The sequence below is a fragment of the Agelaius tricolor genome, unplaced genomic scaffold, assembly GCF_023055355.1.
Source record: "Agelaius tricolor isolate 1412-34295 unplaced genomic scaffold, bAgeTri1.0.p SCAF_3, whole genome shotgun sequence".
NCBI lineage: Eukaryota > Metazoa > Chordata > Aves > Passeriformes > Icteridae > Agelaius > Agelaius tricolor.
Genome location: NW_027269263.1, coordinates 32,733,391 through 32,745,989, shown reverse-complemented (window position 1 = coordinate 32,745,989; position 12,599 = coordinate 32,733,391). Strand labels below are relative to the sequence as shown.

The window sequence follows — 12,599 nt, the reverse complement described above, 5'->3', positions numbered from 1 at the left end:
AGGTTTGCTGCCTGCTAGCTGAAAGGGAACTCAAGCCACCAAATATTCACTTTGGGAACAGCACTCTTTAGGGAAAAAAAAAAAAAAGGGGGAAAAAGAAGAGTCTAAGAGGAGTCTGTGATAGAGTTTTCATGCCATTCCTATCAGGGGTCAGAGAACATTGAGTAGGTATGCATTAAATACAGACTTCAGATAAATTAGAGAGTTGTATTTCTTTGTGCCCTGAAACATAAGCTTGATGGACCCGAAACTACTGCATTGTCAAAAAAAAAAAACCAAAACAAACCACCAAAACAATTTAATATTCTAAACTGAGTATTCAATTCAATTCAAATTCAAGGACATTTTATCAAAAGTGACCCTTAAGATGTTCCACATTTCAAATCTCAAACAACAGTGCAAAGTCTATTCACTGAATTTGTATTTTGGAATACCATAAATTGACAGTCCAAAAATATGCAAGCTTTGAGTAAAACTTGCAGCTATAATAAAAACAGTGCACGTCAGCATTCTCTTAACTTACAGGCTGCTCAAACAAAAGAAGCAAAGCCTAAAGAGTCACAATCTGTACAGAACAATTTAACCTGGATTCTATTTTACATCTTTAATTCAGAACTAAGACTTTACAGGAGTCTACTCAGGTACTGTAAAAAAGATATGTGCAATAACTGGCAAAAAGTATTTTTAGCTCAAAATTATTTTAATGATAAGTAAATGTTCTTTAACTTTTGTATCTATCTTGGAAAAATACAGGAAACATCTTGTAATAAAGGTATGTTCTTGACTCAAAATTTAGCTTTAAGATGAGTGCACAACTTGAAATTAAATTCCCCTCTCTAGAATTTAAAGGAAATACAGTACTTTAAATGTAGTAACAGAAGAGGGGAAAAATGATTATCATTGTCACATAAGAAGAGTTAATGAACTCATTATGCAAGCTATAATGGAACAACTTAAACAAAACATTCATAAATATTCTAGTTGCTCACCAACAGAAAGCAAAGGCAATCTAAAGGTCATAGAAAGGCATAGAAAAGCCTCAAACCAATAAGTTTCCCTACTTAAAAAATGAATTTTCTCATTGTCTCAGTTTTAAAGCTCATTAATATGACACTGAGTAAAGGTTTACATTTAGCTGTTCAATCTTATGAGACAGGTCAGTGATCTGTGTGTGTATTTTTAGGCCAGTAACCTTCCCAATATTATATCCACACAAAGCAGATGGGATAAAAAATTTAGAAGAAAACACTTTAAGAGAACCTGCTGTAACTCCCAGCAAGGTACATTCAGTAGCAGATTCCAGGCAAGTCCCATCACTGCTTTTCCATTCTCCCTTAGAAAGAAGGGCTGCTATTTCACTTCCAATAGTAAAATCAAGCCACACATGTAACAATTAAAAAAATAGGGTGAAGAAAAGCATGTATTAGCACAAATAGGAATATTGGTATCATCTTTGACAGCAAGACACGAAAAATGTAATAGCAAAGAACCCAAAGATTAAGATCCTGTTAAGACAACAGCTAAGAAAAAATAAGTATAAGGGAGAGGAAAAGGGAATTGGATAGTCAAAGGTATATGATTCTTGAGAGTCTGGAATAAATCCAAGTCAAAGAGATCTTATTAACTTGATTTCCAAGTCAAACTGATTTGGAGGTTTCTGGACCAATATAAATATTTTGATCACAAGAAAGCTGGATGGGGATGTATGCTTCCTTGATATTTCTGACAAGTGAGGCTCTAGAATGCAGTAAAACAAAAAGATTCAAAGTTTTGTGATTCCAAGTCACATGTAAGACACCAACAGTTTGAAATGCTTAGCTACACACCACAAAACTGCAGCATCCTCTACAGACACCAAACTGCTTATCCCATTGCAATTTCAATGACACCATTTAAGCCTGGAAATGCTACTATAATCTTTAAGCCTCTTCATTTTCTTTCAGTATCTTTGTAATGTTTGTCTTTATGGCTCTGATATATCAAATACCATAGAAAAATTTGTGTCAAGACCTCGAGTGCAATCCCTCTCTCCAAGGGGTGTGGCTGCTGTGCCCAGGACAGAGTGCTGTGGCAACGGCTGTGTGCAAAAGCAGCAAAAAGCAAGAATTTCCCCCTTTTCCCTGAGAGCTAGCTGTCACCTTCCAGAGCAACCCAGCAATCTGCTGCACCCCAACAATCTGTTTAAGTGCCTGTTACCATATTTGCCTCTTGAAAAAGACAGTAAATATCCAACCAGAAAATAGAAAACCACATAGCTGGGTAAGTTAGAGCCTTTAAACTCTTTGGCAAGGCAATATCCCACTCCAAGACACCCACAAGAAGACTTCATATTTAGTTTCCACTACTTTGAACCACAGATTTGGATGTGACGTCATCCTGGGAACTATATTAAGAGATTCCCTTTAATCTTTATCTATTGTTGAATCTGAAGAGTAATCTTCAAGATTATCTACAACAAAAGTTAAATACATTTGACCTTAATTAAAAATGTGTAGCTTCTTTACACACCAAAATTTTTAAGACAGGTTAGGAGGTTGTGTTCCTTACCTTGCTTTTTGACATAGAATATGCTGCATCGTCTTTTTGCGACGCATCGTCCTTCCCTTTGTCAGAACCTTAAAGAAAAAACAGCATTGTTGCAAATGATTTAAATTCATTAATAAAATTTATAGGAACCAGCTTTTGAAATAAATTTGCCAATGTGTTAAAAAAGTACAAGTAAATCAGATTTTCAAATAGTATATACATACCAATCTATCTCATCAGTTGAAAACATATCAGCTACTATCATATGCACTAATTTAATACTTGCCACTAAGAGGCAAGAACAGTGCACTGTATTTGGATAATGCTGTACCTGATCCAATAACCTGATGAAATTTAAATAAAACATGCCAACTTTTGTCCTTTTATTATCTCATTCTACCCTACCTGCATACATGCAGGCACAGAGAACAGTACTAAATCAAGCCTTTTTTTGTTTGCTCATTTCTGAACCTTTCTGTAGCTAGATAATTGTTAAATACCACCTACATGACAGCAAATCTGATTAAAATCACCAGTCAGGATTTTTTTGCAAGACAATGGGAAAAGTTCTTTACATTAGCCTTGAATTTGTACTTTCAACTTGGACACTCAGAAGCATAACTACAAGGCCTTTTATTAAAACAGTTGTCAAAATCCCATGTTTCTCTTCTGTGACAAACCCCACACTTCCCCAGTATCCAGAAAGCAGAGTAAGTTAGTGTCTGTGTGACAGTGGAAAACAAGGACACAACTGGTATGGGTGCTGCCACACAGCTGCTCTGTGCCACAGAACATATACTGAGAACCTGGCACCCTCTCACAGAAAAATTGCCTCCTGTGCTTACAAGACATCACACTCATTGATCAATTTAATTTGAAGAGAGTGGTGGCAGCATAAAGCTTTTATAAACAGGGAAAAACCAAATTGCACAATGCATTTATCTAAGTAAGTCAGCATGCCATCTTTTAGACACCCCCTGAAGAGGAGGCAGATGAGACTGTGAATTCAGGCATGGATTTCAGAACAGGCCAGGCAGCTGAGAAGCCTGGCACAGGGGTGTCCAAGAGCTGTGCCTGTGAGAGGGCACTGCACCAGCAGGGACACCCTGCACCCATGGACATGGCACCAGACATGGCACCTGCAGGCACACTGCACCGTGGACACCACCAGTGCTTTGGAGCATCCCTCTGGGCATGGTCCTGACTTCGAAACAGAAACAGGTCTTCTGATCCCTGAAATGAGAACACTTACCAGAGAAACTCCTTGGTTTCACATTTTTTGGGGGAATGTGTGTATGTGAAGGGAAACTATGAGCTTTGAAAGAATTTTTAACTTTTTGTAGCAGTGTTGGGTAGCTTGTCCATAGTAGGAATTCTTTTTTTTTGTTATCATTATCTTCAGCCTTCCACAACTTATAATACCTAGAAACTCTAAGACAGAACTGATTCATTTGTCACAATTACACATCCCAGGAAGATTCATGGAGTTAAAGGGGCATTAGGCTGATCTCCAGGTTACATGAAAAATATTAAGATTCCTCTTGATTTTGGTCTGGTAATCAGTCTTTTGGGGATTTTTCTCCCTTTATATTTGTTACTTTGTGCAGATATTCCTTTGTAAGACCAGATTTTAAAAATTATATACTGCAGTACAATATCCCATTTTACGTTCACAGAAAGGAAGCTCTACATGCCTTTACAAACAACTTTTTAACATCCTTACAGAAGCCCCACCTGGGCATAGTTCATTAAATCCTTCATTTTTAAATTCTTCCAACACACCTGCAATAGACTTGTGCAGCAAATGAAAACTGTAACATAGGAGACCATTTGACAACAGGAAAGGAGTACCTTGACAGGTAGAAGATTTGTAGTACTAGGGAATTAACAAACTAGACACCAGAAGCTACATTTTCTAGGTAATCCCATATGCAAAAGCACATTTTCTACAGCACTAGTTATCAGGCATGAAACAAGGTTGTTTAAAGCCTCAAAGGCTACTCTTGCCTTGGTTTACTTAAAAGTTACTGGATTTGACGCCACAGACACACAACAGAACCATAGCAGAGACTTTCTCCTCATCCAGTGCCCCAAAAAAAGGAATCAAATCCCACTGAAAATGCAATGCAGGCATTTTCTAATGACTTTCCCATTTTTGGGAAGTTCAGAATATACAGAAACCTCAGTGAGGAAGAATCAGCAAGGAAGTGCTAAGTCAGGATTTTTCTTACAGAAGAGAAGCTGTAATTCCAAGCTTGCTTTCTGAAGCACAACAATTTTATGGACTTCTTACACTGCTATCCAACAGACATACATTTTTTATTTTCACAAATAAACGTTGCATCAGTACCACCAAGAAGAAAAGAAAAAGCTCAGTTGCATTTCCATGAATTGCACCACCTTGCTTTCAGTGTCTCGAGCTGCAGAGGTGTGCGTGCCAGCTGATTCAGGAACTTACCCACCACACAGACTGCTCCCCTCCTCACCCACAGCACAGAAAAGGGCTCTCTCAGGGGTTAGCAAAGCCAAGTCAGGGTGCTGCACCTCCTGGAACACCTTGCACTGCCCCAGTCCTGGTCTGTGAGGAAACCCAGTCATCCAGCTTTGCATCCCCCACCATCCTACTGGTGACCTGCCTCTGTGTAGAGGGACAAGCTCATAACACAGACAGTTGTCTGGAGCAGAGACTGCCAGAGCAAAAGAGGCTAGAAGCAGGGTATAATAAAGTGTTTCAAGTTTTTCAATATTTATCAGCAGTGGTTTTGGGCCTAATATTTTAGACCTAATATTTATTCCCACCTTGTAACTCAATCAGCAGCTCCTTAACAAAATAACCTGAGGCCACATTTGACAATGTAGAAATTCATGTGTTGAAGACAGTCCCTTTCTGTAATTTCCTCTTTACTGAATCCTTTGAATTTATGTATCATTTTCTACATACAATCCTGAAAGCAATCTTTTAGAGTTAGGAGCACCACTGCTGTGCTCTCTACAGCAGTTCTCAGCATCAGCGATTGCGTTCAAAGCAACACTACACCTTAACAGGCCTTCCCCCAGTGTGACCTTCCTTATCGTAGCAGCTCAGGTGCCATGGGCTCTGAAAGCTGATCCCAATGCCACTGCAGTCAGCCACAGTTCATGGTATGACCTCAGAAGCCAAGGCAAACTGTCCATTAGTGCATTCCTACTGTGAGCACTCAACATGCTCTTCCAAAACTTGCAGGTGAAAATCTACATTAAAACTCATTAGGAGCTTTCAGAGAGATTTAAGAGCCTGACAGAGGAACCACAACCCTTGCATACAAGATATCAATGAAACAAAATCAAACAGTGCTGCTTTAGAGATTGAGACAGATTATGTAGTCAAAAACAACAACAAAAAACACCAAAAAAACCCTACAAAACAAAACAAAAAAAAAAATCTTCAAAACACTGTTGACAAAAACGAGGCGATATACACTGTAAAATTAAAGACTATTTAGGATTAAGACTGTGGCAGGGTACAGTTTCAAAAAAACCCAAACCTGTCCAGATAATAGATTTCAATTTTCAAGCATAACATATACTTTTTGAAGTTGCACACACAATCTGTCCCTTCAGTCAATTTTGAAGGAAGGGAAAAATCAAAAACAACCACATAACTCTTACATCTCGAATATTGGCTTTGTGCCTCTCAATAAATGCCATCTGCAATTATGATACATGAGAAAAATACATCAGAAAATAAGCATGTTACTTTTTAATGTCAGATCTATTTTATTCATAAAAGAAATAATCACTATCCACTGGAGGCTCTTCTTCAAGCATGCAGAAAAAAAAGCAGAAAAGCAATGCAATGCATGAAAAGATCACAAATAGCAATCCAAGCAACAGTGTTACTGACTTCCAAGTGAAAAGAAAGGAACAGCCTGATGTGATTACTGGTGTGCATGTGCAGTTTTGAAGAACAAATACTTCAGCTGGAAAATGCTTCTGGAAGAACCATGAGCTGTACTTAGTGGGGATTATCAATACTGGTGCTATATAATAAACACATCAGAAAAAAAGGAAAAATCTTTTTAAAGAATTGAACACAGGGAACCATAGTCTTTTTAACTGACTGACTGTCAAAAGCTTATTGACAATTTAAGAGTACAATCCCATATTAACTAATTCAGATTTCTCCATGGACTTTGAAAGCAAAGTAATCAGAAAAGTAAGCAAAGTCCTTTTATATATTTTCTAACAGTAGTGTTTTCTTTCGTAAACACCACAAAATAAAAAGAATAACCAAAGACTGTCATCACTGTAACTATACATGAGTATATTTTAAACAGACAATTACTCTTTGCCTAAACCAGTCTGAAAAACTATGTTCATTAAGCATATTAGGAATATTGAAACTCTTCAGAGATATATGCAAAAGTCCAAAAGAGCAAGCATTTTTTAATTCTATGTACACACTTGAATTTTTTCATTAAAAACCACTTGCCATTTGTTCTGCATTTTAAGTACTCATTCACTGTCTCCTTATGAACAGTGATCAGCTTTAGCTGCAGAATTCTATACAGAAAGGAAGCAAATACAAAACGAGACTCCTTTTTTCCCACTAATTACCAGACTACACATACTTCTTTTAAAGGTAGGAAGCACCTGTCTAGTTGCCAACCCCATGCTTTCAAGCTTTGAGATCTTTTATTTTGCAAGCAGCTTGAATAAAACTCAGTGTTAGATTCTTGGTAGAAGGCTAATCATTTCCTGAAACAGAGTGAAAGGAAACATTCCAGGATAAAAATGTTCAATAAAACATGGTGTCTGCAACCTCCCCCATGGTCTGCACCCAACTCTGCTCTGGGGCTTCAGAACCACGGCTTACAAATTCAGCGAGCCATGCTGCAGGAGGCAGGCAATAGAAAGTGAAAACTATTTCACTTTCCTTCCCCCCCCAACACCCTGGCCCCGTGGAACTACACAATAAAGTGCATCTCTGCGCATGCACAAGACAACTCACGCATCCAGAGCAATTCTGGAAAGAATGCACAGATTGTACTATGTCCCCCTTCAGGAATGGGTGACCTTGTAACACATTTTCAAGCACTGAGGCTTTCTGAAATAAACTGCTGAAATTCAGGTACCTACGTCAGAAGGTTATGAACAATGGGCACATTATGAACAATGACATGCAATGATCTACAAATTCATTGCAATATTCCAGTACTGATTTTCAGGAAACAACAAATCTGCACAAAAGGAGATTAAAGCCCTTTCAGAGGTTTTAAGTTTTCAAAATCTTACACTACAGAGTTTACCAAAGCTATGTTTTTAGCCCTCATTTTCTATCTTGTCATTTTATGTCAAATCACTGATGACCACCCTGCAGATTTTCCAGTAGTTACAGCTAAATATAAACCTTCTGCTGTACCTTACAATTTTAAAGGAGATCCATTGGTGGGGGAGGGGGGGGTAGCAGTGGAAACAGCAGTGGAAAGTACAAGAAAGGAAGGCATTTATAAACCACATCACAGAACCTCAGTCCTAAAAGCCCAAACAACCAAAACAAACATTCCAGTCAGTCTCAAACACACCAATGTATTTTGAAGTTATATTTGTGGCAGTGTGAAAGCAAACTTACTCATTTCCCTGTCTGCAAATCCTGCCACTACAAAGAGCTGCTATCAAACTGCATACAAGCAATACTCTTTCTGATTTCTACCCACATCTCAGTACATTACTTTCATTCAAGCATGAAAATTTGAGGCAGAAATTAGATTCGCTTCTGTACATTTTAAGAAATGCAAGACCAAAACAAACCTGGTAAAGCAGGAGCGAGCTCGTTATATCCACCAAATGAAGCGTTCCGGACGAGCTTTCGGCCATCAGCTCTTGGAGAAAACACAGATGAAATCCCAGCACATGAAGAAAACCTACGTCGCACTGGACCTTCTTCCTTCATGAGTTAAGGTGTTTGTGTAAGGATTATGTTCTCTGTGAAAGCTGGTTAGCATAAGCTGCTTGGAGCAAGAGTGTTGCAGTAGCAGCCTTTTACCTCACATTCTGATGAGTAAGATACAAAAGAGGAAAAAAAAAGAAACAAACGAAGGGCGCACATGAAAAATGCAGTGAAGAGACAGAGGCTGCCAAATCAGCAGCAAGCCAAGCAACACTATACTCCTCTCATCAAAGCTCTTACGATGCTTAAAGTGGAATGCCTTTGCTTCAGCTCCTTTTTCCTGGGAAACACACCACATCTTATTTTTTACCTCTCAGTTTTAGTCCTACTCATTTCTAAGTACATAAAAATGGTATCTAAGTTTTAAGGAATCCTTAAATTGAGTTCCTGTTAGTCTTTCATGTCCCAAATTTATACTGCACGAAGGATAACTCATGAGCTTTGTGGCTTCCCTGTTTGATATTGTGGTACACTATGGGAATGAGAAAAGGGAGTCAATCATTGCATTACACAGCCAAGTTGAACTTTCCTGTTCAGGCACTCACCTAACTAGTTTTTGTCAACTGACTGCCATAGCCTCTACATCTTCATTTCTCTATTTTTCTTTAAAAGGTGATGCAATTGCTTTTTCTTCTTGAAACTCTCCCATATTTTTAAAACAAACCAGCCTGACTCACAGAAGAGCTGTCCTAAATAATCTCCACAAAAAAGGCTTTTTATTATTAATGCCCCAAATATTTTATTCAATGAATAAAACACTTAAATGGGCCAGCTTAAATTTTAAACACAAAAAGGATTCCAGTAAACTGTGATTCAAGACTAGAAATCTGCTGATCCAAACTTCTCCTGCTGGCAGCTACCATAATGAAGTCAAATAATCTCTCCCTAACCACTTTCACCCACTGTTACATCAGCAGCCTCTTTGCTGCAAGGACTGGTGTGCACAGCCACCCTCTTGCAAATGTGGAACTTCCTTCCCATTTGGTGTTTCTCTGCTGGTCCCATTTTCCCCATCAAACTTTACTTCTGACAAAACAGGTTTTGAAACCTTCTCTACTAAAAACCAGGACAATAGGACACCAAGAACTGCCTTGAAAATAAGAACTTGAATTCTTACCTTATTCCATCCTCTCCTTTTCTTACAATGTGAATCACATGCCATAAATTAAACCAATAGCAGCATGAACACGATTAACCCTCAAATAATACTACTTACTCTATGGCCTTATACAAAGAAGTGTAGTTAACTTCCCCCTTAACTACCTTAAGTTAAGGTAGTTAATTTACCTTAACTTGGGAAGTTAAGGTAAAAAGATGTATCAGTCAAGGTAAAAAGATGTATCAGAAAAAGCAAAGATGAGGCACAGATAGCCATCAATAGAAACCACTATATGCTATATGAAAAACACAATTAACTTAAGCACAAGGAATAGGAAAAACTGGGTAAGCATCATGTATTCAGGCCTGTCTCCATTTATCCAATCCTGTGTCTCACACTTTCTTCAGCTGAAACAGTCCTTGTTTCAAGATGTCCCAGAAGCAACAGAAAAAGCAGCTAAAGAAACTAAAGGAGTGGAGTGGCAGGGCAATGAGGAAATGCAAGGAGGGAGAACACCAGCTTTTTTTCTATTTGGTTTTGTTTTGGTTTTGCTTTAATAAACACAGCTCCATATCACCTCTCCAAATCTGTCCTAACTACAAAACAGACCAAATACCTTGGTTCAAATCTATTCATAATATGCATTTTCTTTTTTTTCCAACTGAAATCAAGAGAAAGCCGCAGTAGAACTCCTCTTACACACAGGAGGAACTGTATCCTCTCATTACAGACCTACCTTGCTCAGTTAATGGGGCTGTTATCTCCTCTTTCAGAGTCGGGGCTGTGACCCTGCCCAGAGCACTCTGCTGACACCGGTATCCAGCCGTGTCCATGTCTCTCTCGTTCTGGAATGGCTGGGTCACACAGACTGCAAGGGGGGAGGCTCCTCCATCAGACACCTGCCTCCAGCCCTGGGCCCTACCTGCCAGCCCACCAGCTTGTTTCACAGCTCAGTCTTCTCTGCCACTTTCTGTTCACGTTCTTAAGGAGCAGCTGCGTTTGCAGGGCTTTCAGGAAACAACATAATCATGAAGGCCTTTCCCTTACTTCTCTCCATGCCCTCTCAAGTCCCTTGACACTGCTCATGTAGTCAAACTGTAAACAGGAACAGATTAAAATACCTCTTTCTCCTTCCTATGCCCTTTTCTCCATTTAGAACTGAAACTGAACTCTTTGGGTAGATAAAATTAAGGATTTCAATACAGATAATGTTACATTTCCCCTCTCTGAGGCTCTCTCCAGTCAAAGAAGCTGTTATCCAGGTATTCTAAGCACCTTCTGCTTTAACTCAACAGCAACACAGGAGAGGCAGGCTCTGAGTCTTTTATCAAAATAGGACTCTGTCTCACCACTACAACAGAGGAGAAAAAGAAAAAATCTAATTTAGGCTTCTTCTTTTATCGCTTCACCCCTCCCCCCCACAAAGACCAAAACATCCCATAAATGCTTTTTCTTCCTCTCTCCTTCCTGAAAATAAACTCGGGACAGAATAGGTCCATCTACTGATGAAATCAAACTTTGTGATCTTAGACATCCCAGGCAGCTTTCTGTCCTTTTGATATTAGTTTTGAGTGCGTTAAGAATTGATATACTTTGAAAATGCACTCTCATACACAGCTTAGAAATTTGCACAGTTTCAGATACTCACAAATAGAACTACAACCAAGTCCAACTGCATAAGTCAGACATGCTAGAAAAGCCTGCATAAACAGGGAGGTATCTGCACTTTAGCTTAAAGGCATCAGGTGCATGAATATATATGAGCTTTTTCATAACAGAAGTTTCAGGCTCCATAGGATACACTAGACTAAGTATGCCACTGAAATAGACAAAAAGTTTCCCGGATTTTCTGTTTTATAAAACACCTGTATCAGTAAGAACACAAAAACCCCTACATAACTGAAATATTTAGTTCATATATTTTGGGGCAGGAGGGAGCACAAGAATCCATTCTCAGCCAATCTCTTTAGAGGAGCAAAACTTATTTAATGCATATATTTTTCTGTAGGACAGAATGCATTTCTCCCATTATATATTGAATCAGGACTTCTTCAACAGTAAATAGTAAATGCTGGCTGAAAAACCAATCCTAATCCTGTGCTTAAGACATTCTTCCAGGATATTGCCTGGAGCAAAATGTAAAATCTCATTGTACAAAGTCATATAGAAGATATGTGGAGTTCTGACAACTTGTGAAGACTTTTGACAAAGTATGGTTTTAGTTTTAAAACATTTCTCCAATGGAAAAATATTTACAGCTGAAAAAAACCACAGTCTTAACAAAAAAGACCTCTCTAAATTGTAAAGGCAACAATTCAATGAAATTGAACTCAAATCAAATCTATCTGGACTACCCAAATAAGGAATTTTCACTATAATAATCCTTTTTATAGAGATTTTAGAAGTTTAGAATAACTAACACATTCTAAAAACTAATATTGATGCAGTAATACAGTAAGTTGTAAAACTATGGATAGTGATGGAAAGTAGACAAAAAATCCTTTTCCCCTTACAGGTACCCAAGGAAAAGCTAAAATCTTCTTAAAACCAAACTCTGTGAAAGCTAGAGAGAAAAGAAAGAGAAAGGAAAACTTGGTGTAGTAGAGGAAGGCAGAAGCTTTTCAGACTTGCCCTGCAATTTTGACAGCAATTTTCCCTGACATTTCAACATTACTACCTTTTCCAGTGGAATTCTCCCCCCAGTCCATGAAAAGGTCATAAATAATTCTCTACATGCAGTAGAGAATTATTTTGCGGCATGCAGAAAACAGAAAAAGAAAACGGGTAGACAATCATACCTATGAAGGTTTTATCTAACAATTGATTTTCACATGTGGATTTGAAGTAAAAGCAGGTTTTTTCCTATTTAATAAAAAGGGTATTAAAGATATACTTGCCTTCTGCACTGATATTTGATTCAGAAAAAAATTATACCTAAACCATGAGGCTACAAGTTGGAGAGTAGTTGAGAGAGGCAAATTTCTTTCACCAAATATTCTTCTGTTCTCTGGTATTTCCAAGTCCAGTGCAGTTTAGCTGAGGAGT

The 12,599-nt window shown here is 38.3% G+C and overlaps 1 protein-coding gene across 8 annotated transcripts in view; it reads right to left on the bottom strand.

The window, feature by feature from the left end:
* The window catches only part of OSBPL8 (oxysterol binding protein like 8), an 89,350-nt gene that overhangs the window by 30,209 nt on the left and 46,542 nt on the right, over positions 1-12,599 (bottom strand). For 6 of the 8 annotated variants that reach the window (XM_071423381.1, XM_071423382.1, XM_071423386.1 and 3 more), the window contains one exon: positions 2,548-2,615. In XM_071423381.1, coding sequence (XP_071279482.1) covers positions 2,548-2,615 — 68 coding nt within the window. Of the gene's footprint in view, positions 1-2,547; positions 2,616-8,316; positions 8,560-12,599 lie in introns of all 8 variants that reach the window. The other 2 variants (XM_071423383.1, XM_071423384.1) reach the window with 1 other exon arrangement.